General features: G+C 41.5%; 1 protein-coding gene across 11 annotated transcripts in view; it reads right to left on the reverse strand.

The window, feature by feature from the left end:
* Positions 1 to 19,694, reverse strand: part of LOC106039183 (glypican-5-like) — a 425,024-nt gene that overhangs the window by 354,817 nt on the left and 50,513 nt on the right. For 10 of the 11 annotated variants that reach the window (XR_007168470.2, XR_010833633.1, XM_048077284.2 and 7 more), the window contains exon 2: positions 2,165 to 2,326. Coding sequence is in view for 9 of the 11 variants with exons in the window: in XM_048077284.2 (XP_047933241.2) it covers positions 2,165 to 2,326 (162 nt within the window). In the remaining 2 variants the exon portion in view is untranslated. Of the gene's footprint in view, positions 1 to 2,164; positions 2,327 to 9,624; positions 9,680 to 19,694 lie in introns of those variants that run through there. The other variant, XM_048077288.2, reaches the window with a different exon arrangement.

Below are 19,694 nucleotides of genomic sequence, written 5' to 3' on the forward strand. Positions count from 1 at the left end.
ACTCGAAATCTAATTCTTGTATCATATTAGTCTTGAAAGTGATTCCATCAGTATGGGCATAATATTAACAGTATTGTCAGCTAAAAGCGCATAAAAAGCTGTTAAGATTTATTTTCCTCACCAGTAGACAGCCAGACTAACTACTGCTTTGCTTTGACTACGCTAACAGTAATAAAAATGTGTATATGTATATATATATATATAAAGGAAGTAAATTGTGCATGAAAACTGTACAAGTGAACACTACAGCATACAAATGAAAAAAATGCTATTTTTTGCAAGTCTGGGCCAGTTCCCATTGCTGCACGAAATATGAAATCTGAAAGGCACCTGAGAGCTTTTTTTGTTTTTTTAAGGCTTTAAATGTGCTTTTAAGCACTTTCACACTATCACTCAAAATAGCAACAAACCAAAACAGACCAAAAGGACAGAGTTAACTCAATGCAAAGATTGTCCTCTCAGTGAGTATCTCACACAGTGCTACTGGTAGCAACAGAATGTTTATACAGCGTAAGATAGTTAAGGAGGCTTTTCACTTACACCTAGGACAAAAACAAAGAAGGCGGCAGCTCCCAGTAGAGCGAAGTTGCGTTTTTGAGTATTCCCACCTAATGTAGACAGAAGGCTAGCCATAACAAGTTACAAGCAAACTATTTACCTACTTCTAGGAAACACTTGTAAATTTAAATTGTGTTTAAATGTCTAACTATACTTTCATTTCATCAAAAAGCTTCATCAGGACAATAAAGCTACCAGCTTGACCTACAGGGGCTGGTAGGTTAATCTATTCTGACCTTATCTTTATTCTGTCATGAAAGATTGCTTGAATACCTCACCGGCATTTAACAATGCCAACACAATCACCCTTTTACTACTGCACTTCTCCAAAGTGCAGAGCACTGTGTGGAGCAAGTGCACTCTAACTAAAATTTTAAATCATCGGAGATACTAAAATATTTCCAAAAACTAATTTTAAAATGAACCAAAATGAAGTGTTTCACCCACAGGTACAGAACTGAGGGAAGAAGCAAACAACCAAAAGCAGAAGAATTTTTTTACCTTGTATTTACGTATCTCTATGACTTCTAGCATCTGACTGTCGAGTTTAGATAATATGCTCTTATTAACTGTCAATCACTTTTTTATTTATAGTATTTTCACTCAAATGGACGAAACTAGACAAAAAAAAGCTACTACTTGATAAAATAACTGCCTTGTAACAATAGGTTTAATCATACAGACCTCGGCACTTCGTATTTTAATAACTATTGGCTTGTTTTCAAAACCCATTCCATGAAGGTGCTCAGCACTAAATATAGCAAAGCAGTCAGTTAAAATTAAGCACATAGTTAGGTCCACATAAGTCAGCAGCTGAATTCAATGACTGACACTCAATGACTGATTTAATCAATCAACTCTCATATATTTAAAGTTCACATAGCCAATGCTGAAAAGCCTTTCTGGAGAAAAATCTCCAGTGCTCAACACTTTATAGTGCACAAATCTACATAACCATTTCCCTCCCTTTAATAGTACAATAACTATCTGTGTGAAGAAACTCTGTAGACCCTGTAACAATGTGTTAGAAGGTAGTTTTGAGAACAGCAAGAGTTATAAGAACAGACTTTCAGTCCAGGATCTTTCATGCATCCAACATTCAACTTGAAAATTGGTCACTCTTCACGTGACCTACTGGGCAGTGAAACATTTTAAAAGGAAGAGAGTTGTATTTTCATTTGACACATCTGTCAGAGCACCTATTCTTCAGTTTCAACAACTACATTTTGATGTAACTTTCCACACCCTTAAATGGTTTGGCAACGCAAGCGGGTATTAAAAGGCACTAACAGCCATCAGGCACTTAAATGACATTTCGAAATGCCTTGAAAAATCTGTGACAATCATTTTAAATATGATCTCAGGAACAAAAGCTAATCTATTCCTAATTAGATTTAGGCAGATACTTAAAATAACAGTCAAGACTAAGTGCCCTCACCTTTTTCCAAAGGCAGTATCATTAAAGAGCAGGGAAGTAAACAAGAAGCCAACAACTACTGTACGCATTGCAGTGAAAATGAAGAACAAAAAGAGCTTTTCCTTTGTTTGCATAGGATGTCTTTACAAAATACTCATCACAGGACTGGAGTACCTCAAAAGTTCTTACCTTGAAAAGCTGTGATATGACCAACAATCATGTAATTCAGTTCAAAATTCATTGCCTGGATACTCTGATACCTCTCCCTTCGAACAGCTGCCTGGTAGCTTTCTTCCATTTTTTTGGTGCAGCATGTTGGCGCTCTGTGTTGACAGATCTGTAAATCTGACTCTATTATAAGAAGGGGAACAAAAAGAAACACAAGAATTAGAAAATATTTTGAGTTGCACCTTAAAAATAAATAATGCTTCTTAATGTCAATGTAACAACCACATTAAAAAAAATAAATGAAACACATTAAGCATAAAAACACTTAAATAGAACACAAGGACACAGGAGAATTACTGAAGATGCACAAAGGGGCAACATCTCCACTGTAAAACTCCTGCTAAAGGCAGACCTCTAACATCTGAGTGAAAAACATGCCTTTAGATTAGGATCCAATATGTACCTGTGCAGTGCCTCAAGAGACCACCTATTCACCTCCTACAGTAGTAGAAGCCTCTCAAAACCCTGTAAACTACTAAGCAGCTCAAAGAATAATGAAAACCAACAAAAAGTTTAAAAGCATTAGCACTTTCCAAAAGCTATGGCAACTTGGTGGCTTTTTTTTCTTTTCTCTCTAGATTTGACACTTTAGTTCCTGTCTAAATCAGATTTACAAAAAAGAAATAGTGAAAACAAAAGAAAAAAAAACCAAGCAGCAATAGTTGCCACAAAATATAATTGATTTCTGTAGCAGCCTGAATGCAGCTATGTAAGGCCAGCAGTAAGAAACTATCAAGCCACGTTTACAGAGACCCAGAGCTAGATACAGCCACCGGGAAGTCATGGACTGCTATTTCAACTTCTGAGCCTAAGTAGTACTGAAAGTCAACAGGTATTCTTCTAAAATGATCATCTCTAAACTTGGCCATGTACAGACAGACCTCTACCTACCTAACACTTACCTTAGAATTTCTGAAAGCAAGTTACAGTCTGCCTGTATTTAGCAAAGGCACTGAAGTTATTCCCTCTTGAAGTACAGAAAGTTTAAAGTCTATTAGAAAAATTCTTATTTCTTTTGTGGAATATTTTGGTTCTAGTTTCTTTTTAATTATTTCATCTTTGTATGTGTTTCAGTAAGTTCAGTGCCCTTGATTAGGAAGCCTATGTTGCATGGGGTTGTGATGGACATTTCGGCTCCATTTGCCGCACTCCACCGTATCTGCAGGTATCATCAAGTTCTGGAAAGGAGCTGCTACAAAATTTTGATAAATACAATCTCATGCTTCATGTAATATATGTTTTAAGTGGAAAAAAAAAGTGACAAGTTTAGAGAGAAAATCTAAAAACAGAGGTGTGGGAAAATAAAAAAATAAAGAGCCAAAATAGCCACAACACATTGAAAAGAAGCTATTTTCAACATATTTCTCAGTAAACCAATGTAAGAACTCCCCAACAAGAGATGTCATGACAGTGTCACTCAGGTGCTCCCTTCCCCTCACCTCACACTGAAAATGGCGGAAGGCAGGTCAGGGGCCGTGGGGCCTGGCAAGCCTCAGCCACAGCAGCCTGCACCTCCACCGGCCCCTCTGCTGTCCCTTCACGGCTGCGGGGCAGGAATCGCCCTCTCCCGGAGGCCAGAGGCCCTGCTTCTCCATCCACAGAGCTCCCCTCCGATGGGGCCAGCAGCCACCTGAGCACCTGCTAGGCCCCGGCCCACCGCTCCCCAGGGGACCCCTGGCTTTAAGTCAATTGGACGCAAACAGCCCCGACTCTCCAAAATGATGCGTTCCTCTATAAAATTTCACTCAGGACACCAGAGAACCGAGCCACAGGACATGAACATTATGAGCAATTACACTGCGTTAATCGTCACCATCTGGCTGTGCAGGTTAATGCACAGTAAGATGGCGCATACAGCTGACAATGATGAAGAAATAAGTAGCAGGGTACACCAGACATACTGAAAAAGCCATAGAAAAGCATCCAAACAAGCACTGTTCAGGGCCAGCTCCAGACCAACAAATCAATAAATCTCACATGCCGAAAAAGTCAAAACACCAACCTGCTTGAAACATCATATTTGACCCAAAAACATTGCTTCCAGTGTGTAACAACTATTTGGAAAGTGCAGCTAATTCACATCAAAAATGTCAAAGCCAAGGTGAAATATTTCAATGAATCTAGATTCTGATTGCAGTTCACAAAATAAATTGTTACGGAAGACAATGCTGACTCAAGATACCATTTTGGAGGCGGATTTGTTTCAGTTTCTGATGCCAGTTTAGAAATAGGAGCAATGACCACCCGCGTTACCCTGAGGTCCCAGAAGGACGGGACCAACTCACGCCAGCAGAGGCTGGCAGACGGCTGAAAGCAGCAGCGGGAGGCCTGCGTGCTCGTCACCGGCTGGGCACGCTCTCCTGTGCCAGAGAAGCTGGCCCAGGTTGAAATTAGCTTCTTGGCCAGGCTAATTTTAACTTGGAGCAATTCCCTGATGTCGCTCACCCCATGAGCATATGTTTGTTCTGTCACAAGGAAGCAGGGGTCGGAAAAGGACCACTTTTCTGAGCTGGCAGCTCGGAGCATGTGCGAAATGGCAGTGCAGACTCCTGAGTGACTAAGCCAGTTTTACAGCACAGGGGTAAGAAAAGAAGGGTTGTGTTATTCGGCCTCTGCAATGCCAACCTGTTGTTCAGAACATTTCCCCTTGCACCAGTCCTCCCAGGTTTTGTTTGAAAGCCCCTTGCAAGGCTCAGACCTGCACCTAAAGTATTTGAAGCACAGCTGTCATGTCTGCACCTAGCACTCCTCTTTGCAACAAGGCATCACAAGGATCGAAATCTCCAGAAAACTCCAGGAGTGCAGACATCTCAGCTGAAACCACACTCCTCAGATTCCCCACCCAATTATCTCCTTGGATGAACACTCCAGGAGCCTGAAGATTAGTTTTTGTTGGGCCAGAACCAAAGTGATGCAGAGAGCACTCAACTACGAACAGCAACACCAAACCCCTGACTGTTGAGGAGACTGATGCAGGACACAGACCATTAAAAGACTAGCAAAGAGCAAGCCCAAGTCCCTTGCAAGACTATCAGGTCAGTACTGTCTTGCACAGAGCTTGGCAGTTTCTCTTGCTTCAGTATTAGCCTCGGGGTATGACTTTTAACACTATTATAGAAACCTAATAAAAGTTTTCAGAACTACAAAAGCCTGGGTGCTGAGATTAAATTAGAGCTGATTATTTGTATCTAAGTCTTTAATAACACTGAAGGCAAAATGAATTTATCTTATCTCTCTTGTTAATGCAAAATATACTCTCCAACTGAAAAAAAAAAAAAAAAGAGGGGAGGAAGACCATATGACTCAGTGGTGACCAAGGGGTATACTGCATGAACACTACTGCATGGGCACTGCAGATTGCCAATGTGGGGAGAACCTTAAGGGGAAACCCCTTCCTCAAGTTTAGGAGCAAAGCCATTCTGTACACCAGAAAAAAAGACCAAAAAAAAAAAGCATAATTCATAAATAAGAGGGTAAAAGACTTATCAACAGCATTATTTCAGCAACTGATCCTGACTATTTCTCTTTAGGAAGCATACCTGCTTTCTCCAAGTAGCTCCTTATTTCCTGTACCACCATAAAACAGTTTAGTTTGGAAGGAATCTCCACAGGTCATCTAGTTCAGCCCTCCCCTTAAAGCAAGTCAAACTACATCAGGGTTTCATCCAGCCAAGTTTCAAGCATCTGCAAGGATAGCTGATGGCACAACTTCTTTGGGCACTTGTTCCAATATTTGACCACCATCCTCATGGTAAAAAATAAATTAAAAAAAATACATCTAATCAGAACTTCCCACGTTTCTACTTGTATCTATTGCTTCTCATCCTACCACTGTGTGCCTTCAAGGATCTGGTTCCAATTTCTCCATTTCCTTCCCATACAGAGTTGAAGACAGCAGTAAGATCTCCCTTAACCTTCTGAATGCACCCAGCTCTCCCAGCATCTATTCCTATGACATGTGCTCCAGCCCCTGACCATGATACGATGGGAGCCCTCCACAAGACTTGCTCCACTACGCCAGCGTCCTTCTTGTACTGGGAGCCCAAAGCTGGACAGATTCAGTCTTAAGTGTCAAGAAACGGAAATTCCTGTTGCCAAGCTGCAAGCCATGCTCTTGGTAAAACAGCCCAGCATGCAGCTGGCTGCCTTGGCCGCACAGACACACTGCTACCTCCTGTTAACTTCTTGTCTGCTGGGACCCTTTTCTGCAGAGCTGCTTTTTAACCAGTCAGCTGCCACGGTTAAGCAAGGGATTACTTCATCCCCAGCTCCCGGAAGGAGGACTCACCAAGTAATTATGGTGAATCATTATGGCACAAAGAATCACACCTTTCTGTTCATCTGCAGTTTGAGACAGACAAAAAGACTTTTCACTCAAATATTTGTTCAAATTTTTACTGTAACTATTTCACTGGAACACATTCAGGGCACTGACAGGCATGGCAGAAACAATTTATGGGCTAATACAATATAGCACATGGCCAATTTGTCACATCGAATTCCCTGGCTTAAAGCAATAGAACTGGAGCAATCCCACCCTTCCTCAATAAAAGCACGAATGGCATCCTCAGCTTGCACTTGGAGGGGGTTCTACAGCACAAGTATCTATTCATCTGTGTTTCTACATCGCAGGATCTGGGAAACTGGAGTGATGATTGAAAAAAAACAGGATAAAGTATTTTGCTGCAATTAAAAAAAGTCACATTCAGAGCAAGAAAAATTATACTAGACTGGACCATTCCAGAAAGCAATGATTCCTACTCAAAACTCCTGAAACCTTAAAGCAAGTAATACATGCCAGAGGCATCATCTAACCACTACCTCTCTCTCACAGTTATAAAATGTTTAAGGTGCCAAATGCACATAAAACTACTGATCCCTACCTGGTGTCAATCAGGCCAGTTCTGCTGAAGTCAGCTGCTGAGTGTTTTGTTGTGTTGTTTGGTTACTTTTATTTTAAATCAGCAGAGTTTGGGGACTCCACTCTGAACTTTGGTACAAATGAAGTCAAAGAGACCTTGGCCATTAAAGGTAGTTGAATTAGGATACTTTTAAGTTCCCAAAAGCAAAGAGAGGCCTGCTATTTAGGAATAAAATGCACTCCTCTCAAAAGCTAAATATATATTCGTTTCGTTAGCTCACCACGTAACTTAACAGTGCTTTGGACACACAGCAGAGATGTCAAATACCCTGCCCTGTCTTTAAAATGCTGCACACACTGTAAAAGCTATACTCTGAAACGAGAAAAACAGATCTTTCACACGCACTAACCACTGTACCTCCAGAATTTTGTCAGATGGGCTGATTTGTACAAGCTGAGCCTACAGCTTCCACGGCACAGAATATTCCTGAACGAGCACTATCAGAAGGCAAGTTCAGTGAGATCTGCCCTCTAATAGTTATTATTCCTTTATATTATCACAAACTTTTCAACAATATTTCCAAACAAAGCTCTTATCCAAAACCCAGGGTTTTAACGCTGTTACAAATGTCTTCGGAAACTCCAAGATTTATTTTGCCTCAGTAACACAGAAGGTGCCAGAAGTACCTTGCATTAAGTCTAGCCCAGCTGAACAGGAGCCAACACTTTGTCCTTCTTGAGACTCATCTGTCTGGTGCAGCTGCTGCCTCAGCTAGAGGAAAATTCAGCAATTAGAAGCAACTGATTTAGGGAAGGAAGCAAAAACAAATGGAAAAGGAAACAAATTCCAACCAGGGCTCCCCCTGCAGTTGCATGAGAAAAGCCCACGCTAGCACAGCCACACCAGGGAGGGGAAACGCAGCCACTGTAGGCTGCCAGAAGTTTGTGAGTCCTGTCTTTATGGAGCTCATGTGCCACAGCAGCGCTAAAGCCATCATTACCTACAGCTGCAAGGCCACTGTTGAGAAACACTCATCCACAAAAACACAAACCAACTTTACCTAGCAGCAAGCACAGCTCAATCCCACTGCAGCTTTAACATTTTCGCACTAGAAAGTCATTCAAAGTATATTAAGCTCACCAAGCATGATGGGTGAATAATACAATGGCTACTATTTGATTTACCAGTCTTCTAAATACCATAGTTATTATACCTCAAGTAGCACGTGCCAGGAATTACCAGAAAAATCAACAAGCAGTGCAACAGACTGATGGGAGCACAGCATTACACACTGCTTCAAATGAGTGCAGTACATTAAATAGCAACTAACCCTATAAACCTGCTCCCGTGAGCAAGGGGTAACATCCAGGTAGGTTACAGGGAGAAGAGATTTTATTCCTCTAAATTAGCTTTAATAATAAGATTACGTAGATAAAGGATCCTTTGACATACTGTTTTAAAGCCAAAAAGCTGAAGAAATACCAAAGCAATATTGACCACAGAACCTGCATTTGTCCTTTCTCTGTTTATGCAGCATGACAGCCTACAAGCACAGCTTGGAAAATACAAATCACGAAAATTTCTTTTCTCCGATCCCTTGTTGTACATTAACAGAGATATTGTTTAACACGATCAGTGGACTTTACCTTCTTACTGCTATTCTAAGCTACAATGAAGCATCACTAACAGCCATGAGCAGATGTGCTACTGGAGCTGAAACAATCACGCCTAAGAGATAAACACCTCCAGTTTTATCAAGTACCACTTAGATGATCTACTAATGTAACTATTAGCATATGTAGCTACTTCCTACTCCAGTCAAAAGAGCTTGCATAAGCTCAAGAGTTCTTTAGTAGACACACACACACTAAAACACATATATAAATAAAAATAATAATAATACAGGAGGACCATTTTGATTGCACTGGAATTATGCCAGCAAATTCAAGGGGGGTGGGAAACCTTGAATGAGAAAGGAAGAGGAACAGCAAGAAGCACTAGATGTCATGACTCCAGTGAGCTGGCAGCATCAGCAAGTGCCAAAACTTGCAGGACAGCTGGAGACCATCAAGCCCTGGCCCTGATCAACTTCCAAAGCAGGGACTCTTCAAAATTTACAGGTCATAAGGACAGCATCTGCAGAATGCAATGTTGTTAGGCCTTGCTGCTGAGTACTTTTTGTCTGTTTTTTTTCCCCCACTTCCTTGTTTGCCCCGTTTTCACTGCTCTTGTATTCTATTTTTTTGGCCTAGTTTCCAAATCATCTCTTGCCCTACACCCTAGATTACTGGATGCCTATACTCACTAGCTTTTGCACCTTGGCTGTATCGCATGGAACCTGCCTCATGCCGGGACCTGATGAGCAGAACATGTCTATGCACTAAACTGGATGTCTCTCCACTCACAGAAACCTCACCCAGTGAATAGCTGGAACAGGTCCTCCTCTTCCCACTTCTCATCCTTCTCAAACAAGGCCCTCTTCTACTGCTCTTCCCCAAAGCCTTCATTCAACTTCCCATCTGCCTGGGAACATCTTTATTTCTTCAACCACTTGCATACCTGTGGGTTGTTTCGGTGAAGCAGTGCAGCCAGGAGACATGCCCAGCTCCTAGGTCACAACTTCCCTGAAAACAAGGAGGAGCTGCTGCAGGTAGAGGCCTTCTCATGCCACTCATCCCCAGTTTTCCTTAGAAACTCTGGCTGCACCTGGGAGGCCGAAGGCAAACAGCCATTGAGGCTGTTGCTGCCGTTGTTGCTCGCCTCGTATTTGGTTCTCTGATGTGGTTCCCATGAGCACTCACTGATCTGCCACAGCACCCTCACCCAAATTGTTTTTAACAGATGATTTGCATTAATGTAAGGGATGAGAGTCAGCTTGGGAAGTGTCAGGTGCTGAGAAGGGCAAGCACTACCTGCCTTGCCCATGGAAGAGCAGAGTACAGGGGTTACCACCTCCAAATCTTGTACTTCTACAGACTGACAATTAAGCAACTGCAGACAGACACATAAAGAACATTTTGAAACAGTCTAGGTTGATAGAGGTCAGTGGGTCTGTATCAAGGGGATTTATACATTATTTACTCTAATGCCAACTCCTTTTAACTTTCCTGGGACAACATATGTAATTGCAATGCAGAGGTTAGAGAAAAATTACAAGAACTTTCATATATTAAAAAACTTGCTATCACTCATCTTTCATTATATTTCATCACATTCATAGCAGAAAATCCCACACAATCTTTCACCATCAAGAGTCATAAACACACAAAGAATATTTTCTACTGGAGTCTAGTAAATCTTCCTGCCCTGTATCATCTAAAGACAACAATAAACAATTGAATTTTTTCTCTCCAGTGGGAAAGCATTTCACTGTCAGAGAACTCTGACTTGCAGTACTTCAAGGAGAGTGCCACAGAAACCACATGGTGGAAAGCCTGAACTGACACACAGATATGTGGCTCTCTGTGGATTATAGTGTTTACAACAAAACTGAAGTTGTTTTTAAATGAAAAATGTAGGTTTCTAGCCCTGTACAGCTATAAAGAAAGCTTCTGCATGCAAATCAATAAAAGGCTGTCTATCTAGTTCTAGAGGGAGATGAAATAAAATAGCTTTATGAAAGGTGGGAATTGCCTTATTTATCTCAACTTTGAAGCCTAACAATAATTCAGATGTTAACGCCAACAGTTTTTTACCAATGACAGATGACCTTTTTTGTAGGAACTGCTTCACCTGCTGTGGTAAGGATCCATATCAGGTGGCATAGCCCTGAACATTTAAAAAGTATTGATACATTCATGTTCAGTTGTATTTCTTATTGTTTTTCACCACAGCTGTCAACATAAAAATCTGTCACAACATTAGACTGGAAGGGGAAACAAAAGCAAAGAAAAATCTAAAGGAATCAAGGACTAAAAGATCTTTGGACAATAGCCTCAGAAGGGGAAACTGGGACAAAGGACATCAGAGTAAAACCCTGATCCTGCCCTCCCCGCAGATTTGAATACTTCCATTTTTGCCATTTTCACTTGAAAACCATACATGAAGCCAAGTGCTCAGACAATATGTTCTCTTTCCTTTAAACATGTATCATTCTTCCTTGAAGTGTTTATTTTACAGCCCCAAACCCAAATGCTTTTGACCAGTTTGGCTATTTCTCATTCTGAAGTCAAGTGCCGAAGTTAACAGTTTCAAGGAGATTTACCGGACAGTTTCTATCAGCGTTTTACTAGTATTTGAACTAATTTATTTAGGATTCCAATCTCCTTTCCATTTTCTTTACTTTTAGGAAAAAGGGGGGAAAAACTCTGAAAACTTGGAGAAAAGCACAATGAGCAACTTGACACTATTTACACAAAAGGAATAGCAATCATTTGCAAAGCTGAACCAAAACTAAGCAAAACTAAGCAGCTGATTACTAGCTAGACACCCCTCACTACAACCAATTCTTCAACTTCATCTCCCGTGACATGGTAATTAATTAAAGCAGGCAACAGCAAGGCTACAGTATCACAAAGCCTGTGCATTTTGTCCCCTTTCTTCAGTTCCTTATGCAGGTAATTCCTGTGCTGTCAAGAGCAGTGATGCTGATATAAAACTAGAGTTTGTTATCATGAATTGTACCCACAGGCATTGGAAGGCAACCCAGCGCAGACAAAAGATAAAAGAGCTCAACATACATGACTGAATTTAGCTAGAGATGAATACTCATTCAGGGTGATCATTCAGAAGAAATAAAACTTGCATGTGCTGTCTCGGTGCTTTGGCCCCACACCCTTGTGCTGGGCTATTCCTCGGCATATCCGCACACCCCTAAGGACACAGCTAGTGGAACAGCACGGTTGATCCATGCTACACCATGTTGAAAAGTGCAGGACAATTGCACAGTACTTATGGGTAGAAAAACCCACCAGCTTGCAACTGCCATCACGCACCATGCCCCAGAAGTACCAGCTGACAGCCCCATGTGATGTACCAAAGACCAGTAGCCTGTTTCTGATGGTCTAAGCTGAACCTAGGATTTATGCTCAAATCCCTTGTTCCATGCTGGACTACATGAACCACATTTCCTAGAACCTGGAAAGTGGCTGAGCTCAGTGCACATGATGTGTCCCAACACCCCCTCCCAGACCCCATCACTATGATTACACATAAGCCTTGTACCTCGCTGGGACACCTTGCACCAAGATAACTGAGGCAGGATCCTTTGGAATGTGCTCCAAAAGCCTTCAAGCTGAGACCACAGACTGACTACTACTGAAAACCAGGCTGAACACCTTTGATGATGAGTTGCTAGGCTTGGCAATACTAAAATATATGTTGACCTTTGGCGAGTCCCTTAGAATCCAAGCTTTGTTTCTCACATGTAAAAGAGGATACTTACCTTTTGTTTGTTCCCTTAGATTGCTAGTAACTCCTAGTGGATACTGCCTTTTGCTATGTGCATGTTCAGTGTCCTCTGAGAGCCTCTTTTGGATTTTGATCCTATGCACCTGTTATATAAATTAAGAAATCATGTTTCTTCCCTTTCAGCACTAAAATAAGGCACCACTCACTGTACACCAAACTGATTGCGTTTCCCTTCTTGCTTGCGTTCTTCCATTCGGAACTAATGGTGCTACTGATGCTTCAGAGCTAATCTTTCAGGATGGGCAGAGCAGTGCACCGTGCCGCAGAGCTATTCTAGGGCAGCTATACAAAGTGGCAGGCAGCGCTACGCCACTTGCACTCGATTTCCGTTTGGAAAGGCCAGAGGCAGGCGGTTAGAAAGGAAGCTGGGTTGAGGTGGCAGCCATCAGAGACACAGCGGCAGCCAAGCTGACACGAGCTGGCCCTATTCGATCCCTGCTACTCAGCTAATGTCTTGGCACCTGTGATAGCAACTCTCGAATGCACTTCCCAAATGTAAGCCAACAGCCCTGCCAACAAATGACATTGACACTTTTCATCACCGTCAGGGTTTACTTCCATCAGAGAAGGACACCAAGTGTGGCAGGTACACGAGCAGCAACGGGGGAGCTCCCAGAGGGTTGTAGATCACAGACAGGTACCGCCAAACCACAGCTGCTTTTTGGGGAAGGCAAACGTTTGTATTGCTTGACTTATCTAGGGCAACCCAGATTAAGAAGAGCAAATTTGATTACTGCAGCTCAAAACTGAACAGGCAATTCTTTAGCCAGATACAACTCTGAGCTACTCTGAATGGTAACAGTTTTTTTTCCAGACTTTAAAACTAAGATTAGGAGGCTCAGGTCAAGTCTTCTTAGACTAGAAATCTCTCAAAACAATGTTTTCATCTCACTTTGTTTTAGAATTCTACTCTGTTTTGGAAAGTGAGATTTTCTATGTACTTTTTGTTCTCCTGCCTTCAGGCTCATTACACCTCTCCTTTTAAACACCCATGTCAAATGAAGATAACTTACAAAGCACCTGCTACAGATTCTATACTTGTGAAAAACATTCATCTTGTGTGTTGCAAGGAGGGAATACTTCAATTGCCAACACAGGGCAGCCATACAAGATCCTGGGTGATCTTCTCCAAATACTAAGTTCCAAGCCCCTGTCCCATCTGACAACGTGGCTCAGGCCTCCCAGTTCCCACCTCTTGCGTTTCTGTAATGGAAGAAGAATAAGGCTCAAACACAAGACAGACAGGTTTGAGGTTTCATCCTCTGACAGACTTCCCGGTCAAGTAACTTGGAGTTCAGCCATGCACTATGTTTCAGACTGACATCCGTGTTTTGGAACAGCAGGACACAAGCCCTGATCTGGAAGAGGTGGAGGTGTCTTAATTCAGGCACAATATAACAGCTCGAGAATGAGCGCACCATAACAGTGACACACTGAACAACAGAGGGTTAAGGGCCGGAGCTACTCTTTACCTGGAAAACTAGAGATCCTCAGACTTATCCTGGAAACGCTATTTCTGCTCACCAGAGATCTAAAACTTTGGCCACCTTCCTCTGTTTTCAGTAGCATGACATCCATCTTCTTGCCTACAGATCTGCAATACAGTTAATTACTTCCAGCAAAACCCAGGGTGAATGTCGAGATTTTCAAGCTAGGTGCTCCCCTGCAGCCCTGACACATCCTCCTTTGTACAAGCCTCCCATCTCCAGGCATCTCCATGCTGCTGTGCTAAAGCCCTGCGCTTTTCCACTAACAGCCTTCCAAACCAACTGCTGTTGATTTTGATCACTTGAAAACTGTTTTCTCTGCATGCTCCCCTCTGTCATCACATTACAGATCTGTGAATTAGTCATTTTGCAAGAAAAGGGATTATTTTGCTTCAATGAGCGTGGAATTTCACATCCCCACATTGTGTCTGCCACACAATTCTTTCTTCACAATATTCTAAAATTAGGAAGAAACTTTTCTTTGGGCTCAGGCACCAAATCAAGTTATGATGCTTAATTGGTTACCATGTCTTGAATCAACATCATTCCAGGCTAAAGTAATGCACTTCATGTCAATTTGTTTTTAAAGCTCATTTGACTGCATGCATCAACGTTGCTGCGTGTACCCTAAACTTAGGTTGAGCAGACTTGACCCAAAAAAAAGCTTAATTCTGTATCAGTCACCAGCACAAATGCAAAGAGCGCTGTTTCAGAGCAGAACAAACCTGAGCAGTTTTCATATATGTGAATGTTATAGCAAGGAAGAAGGTGTTAAGAACAAGATAAGAAGCAAAAGGCCTGCATTTTAGCGAAGGAGAGTCAGGTTTTGCATTAGGAAAAAGCAAAGCAGTAAGGTAATTAAACACTGGAATACACAGGTTAAGGAAGTTGTGATCTTCTATCACTGCTTTAAACACAGCTAATCCTGGCTGCAAATACCAGGAATGGGCCAGATGATCACTTCAGGTCCATTTCAGCACTATTTTCAATTCTTCTATTCTTTCAGCAGCTCTCAACAGTGTATTTTCCTAATTACACCCAGTTTTCACCAGATTACCCTCCCTTTATTCACATTTCCTAGCAAAAGCACCCAGAGCAAGCTGCTGTGGATACTAGCTCCTTTGGCGCTCCCTTTCCATACCTTTTGTGAGGATTTGGCCCTTAAGATCTCTCAAGAGTAGAGCTTTAATTTCACAGCACGGATCTTGCTCATTTTACTCCATATTTACCGAGAACAAAAGGAAGACTATGCAAATGCCCTGCTACTTAGACCTGAACAAAGTGGAAGAAAACATGTAGATGTGAATGGGAGGCATAATGGTATGAAAAAACCTGCCCTTTTCAGAAGTAAAATGACTTTGTCAGGGTCCCTTTGCACTATGTGCATGGATGATTTGTGACAAAACAAAAAAGCGCTAGCCTAGCACGTCACCCATGTCAGAGATTAGAGCACTTCAAAACCCTTAGTAGTTCAAGCACTTTCTGGAACTTGAAAGGCTTTCTTAGGCGATGCTTAGCTTCTCTATGGTTTTTACACGACTTTGATGTGCACCTAAGAGTGAGGAATCTTAATCTGAAGGTTTTCTATGGAAAATACCCATTTTGTGTATACATCACAAAATCTTGTCACCCTGATTAACATGAGTCAAAAGTTGGGAAAACTTTGCACCTGATGTTAGAGATTCTGAGTCATTATCTTGATATCCAAATAAGACCCCTGAATTTCCAAGGACTGAGTTACTTTCAAAAGGCTTCTCTAGTAGCAGCACTGCAGTAATATTTCTAACTATTGACAGAACACAGACACATGGCAGCCAGTTCTACAAATGTCACCTTCTCCCACTCTCATTCCCTCCTTAAAGCTGAGATTTAAAGTTCCTTAAAGTGAAGGAACCTGTGGAAACAGCCAATTTCTCATGAGTTACAAAATCTCTTCTCTAGTGCAAACATGGATGTGTAAACATAAGTTTCATTCCCCCCACACACACACTATACACACTTAACCCCCAGTAGCATTAATGGGAATTATGCATGCATAACGAGCAGAGAATAGTCCCCTCATGAATGGGGCCTTTGTTGGAACAATGAATACATTTAACCATTAACATCTAGGGATGTGCCGAACTATCCAATTTAACTAGCCACCAAACAAAGCTACCATGACCTATCTGATATTGTCAGATTCAGAACGTGGCTCTCTGAAATTTGTCTCTCATTTGTTTTTAAAGGACTTGACAGTGCTCTGCACAGCAGAACGGGGGCTCTGTCAGGACAAGCTCCTCGGGGAAGGATGGCCTTCCAGAGAGGCTGTTGCACACACCGGCTGATGGAGAAAGCAAGTAATTAGCAAGCAAGACCAAAAATCTCTACATACCTATTTCAAATGCAGATATACGTTCACCATCAGTATTAATGGAAACATAGTAAGAACACAGAAAGGAAAAATATGTCACAGAATCACTTAAGCAGGCTATAAACTGCAGATCAAAAGATGGGAAAGGCTGATTAAAGACAACTTCTAGGGGGAAAAAATTGCTGTCTTCTACAGCTGTGAAGTTCCTGGGCAATTGCCTGGTTACACTCAGGGTTTTACTCCATGCTTTAGCTATCAAAATGCAAGACAGAACCTGAGGATATTATATGTATTAAAGGTATTTCCTGAGCATTTTGAGCCTACAAGGTAGGAAATACACTAAACGATATCATCCATGAGATTTAAAATTCCTTCATTATTTTAAGTGCTTTCTATGTTCTTTGAATTAGTGCCTTGAAATTTCATAAGTAAAAACTTTATACATTAATCATGCATGTATAAGTACACTATGAATGTCATTAATAACCATCCTTTAAAACTGATGTACTGGAAAGAGTAAAATAGATGGATTTATTCTCGTAACAGCATATGCATAGTGCTTATCCATAATGAGAGAAAGTTGTTGTTACTCCACTATAAATCATTTGCTAAATACTGCAAAGGCATTTGGTGCTGTACAGACTTGGAGCCTCAAGGGAGGCCAAAATAGTCAAGCGCTCTCTAAAATTCATCTGTAAGATTACTAGGGCAAACCCTTGGCTTACCTATGCACTACCTTGTACAAAAGAGTCGACCTTCAATCCAGAGCGAGCCTTAGGGTGCTACCCTACTACAGAACTGCAGAAACCTCCCACTTCAGGAGTAAACCCACCAGAGACAGCTAAGTGTCTGCTGAAGAGTGCCATAAGGCAGTGGAGTTTATTACACTGCATTTCTAAGCTATCTAGTTGCCATCAGATGCCACTAGACTACATGACTTGACATGGAATTGGCAGTCTTGTCAACCACCTAAGTTTGACACCCTACCCTGGTGATACAAAAATTGTCCTCATGTCCTTCCATGGGGTGGAAGAACCAGTGTTTCCAAGCACCAGTGTTGGTAATACAGTTCAGACACAAAGATATCCATGTACCAACATTGCTACAGGAAATACTTAGCTCTTGAAAAGGACAAAATACACCCCTAACACAGTACGCTGAACACCTGTTATCTTTCTACCAAACAGAGCAGTTTGGCACTCAGTCCTACCACCCTTATTCTACAAATGCAGGCCAGTTCCCTATCCAGACTCTCCCAGTCCAGTTCATACATACTCTCTTAAGACACCTGGACCAACAGAAGTCCACTCAGGGTCATGAAGGACATCTAAAAGGAGAGAAAATCCTCGACCTCCTAAGTCTGCACTGAGTAACCCTGTGGACCTATCTCATGGCCTGCAGCTCAGGTTACGTTTGTAGATCCAAACAGGGTAAGATACTGGTCAGAAGTATTTTAAATTTTTCCAAAGAATGTATTGCCTCAAAAGAAATAAAATAATTAAATCTTAAGTGGTTTGTAGAAGTTGGAGACAGACTTGCATCTTTAACATGCTAAATCATTAAATGTTAGCTAGGTGCCTCATTTCATCCACTGATGCTGCTTAGAAATTACCTTAATGTGAATGAAACAAGAAGCTCTTCATAAATATCAGGATGATTCTATCATATTAAGTAGTGATACCTAATCAAGGTGACAGAGATTGAGAGACTGAGTATAAATCTTGTGTCATGGGCTTGGCTGCTGTTTGGAAATTGATTCTGATCCATCAAAATTTGTGTTTTCCCCTAGAAGCAGATGTTGTGCTCTAAACTGGTAAGTGATGAGTATCTATTTGAAGTATTATTAAACATATGCCTCTTTATCATGTCAGTTTATGCTTTCATGGGAGAATGATTCAATTCGAAAGACTTTACAACGCTTGGAACAATAGCTCTAGTTTTATACCACCTAAAAGCAAAACCATTTTTAAAGAGAAATCAATTTTCCTGCCCAGGATGCATTTCACACATATCCTTGCTTTTTACAGATTTCAGGTTCATGCCCATTTTCATGATAAATCTTTACAAAAGCTTTTACTCATTTTGATGTATTTATTTTATTGATTTATACAGCAATTATTATCATGCCAACTTGGTTTCCACTTATCACATTGATGCCTTTTCATTACTACTGCTCTTTGCTTAAGAACTTACTGCCCAGCCCTGCAGTACTGGGGGGCAGGGACGATATTGTCTTGGTTACTTTCACATTTACACAAGGAAAACTTCAATGGCAGATAAGGCAGCTCTTGAGAGTCACTTCTATTTTAAGGACAGGTTGTTTCTGACTAAGCTTGTTCTCCATCTTGAGATCCAGTTCAACACCAGAATCACCAGGATCTTGAGGTGGCCATAAAATAAATAGAACAATAATCACTATAACCTTTTCCTCAGAGACTTTTGAGGAAAAGAATAAACCACTTGAATTGCAAGTGTGTTTGGCTCTTCCCCTCAACTCAGTTTGATGACAAGGTTGCATGCTGGGGGGGAATCAATTCTCTGCTGACTTTTGGATTCCTTCTCAAGATGTTTACAGGAAAGTTTGATGTGAGTAACTAAGCCAGTCTTCTGCTCACCTGGACCAAATGCTCACACGAATCACCGAGGACACACTTTTTCTGAGGCTTATGGATATGAGTACTCAAGATTTCCATCTGGCAGCAAAACAGTGATTCCATCTTTATGAGGCACTAAGTAAGTTTAAACAGATTTTTTTGTGTATAGATTGCTCCCAGGAGGGCATTACAGAGTGGGCAGCTGGTCCCACGTCAAGCAAATTTAAAGCATGGGAAAAGAAGAGGAGAGAAGGAAAGATATTACCACTGGCTTAAGTCTTGCTACAGTCATTGCCAGCTTTAGGTTAACACTTCTCGTGACAACCTGAGCCTGAAGAGGGCTATAAAATCCCAAGAAGATTAATGGAGGAAGCATCCTTACTCCAGAGGAGCTGCAGGCTACAAAAGTGTAACTTTTTCTGCTCAGAAAAGCTGTCACAGCAAGAGCAGTCTATAGCCTATGACTGCTCAGATACTCAGGGAAGCCTACTGCCTCCTTGGGACTTCCTCTGGAAGAGAGGAGGGAAGGATTGATGACTTTCAGGTTCAGCTTTCAAGTCATCAGAAACCAAGATAAATTCTAGTATTTCTCCTAGCATAAAGAAAGAATTACACGGAAGACAGCCTGAAAAAACGAAGGTACCTAACTGATACCTTTGTCCAGCTGCGGTCTGCCTCCCTTTCCTGGCAGCTTTTCAGCTAAACCCCTCAAAATAATGTACCGTGACACAGCCAACAGAGGGGGAAATTGAGGCACCATTGATCTCATCTTAGGCTATTTCTGAG

Source organism: Anser cygnoides, chromosome 9 (genome assembly GCF_040182565.1).
Source record: "Anser cygnoides isolate HZ-2024a breed goose chromosome 9, Taihu_goose_T2T_genome, whole genome shotgun sequence".
In the NCBI taxonomy this organism is placed as follows: domain Eukaryota; kingdom Metazoa; phylum Chordata; class Aves; order Anseriformes; family Anatidae; genus Anser; species Anser cygnoides.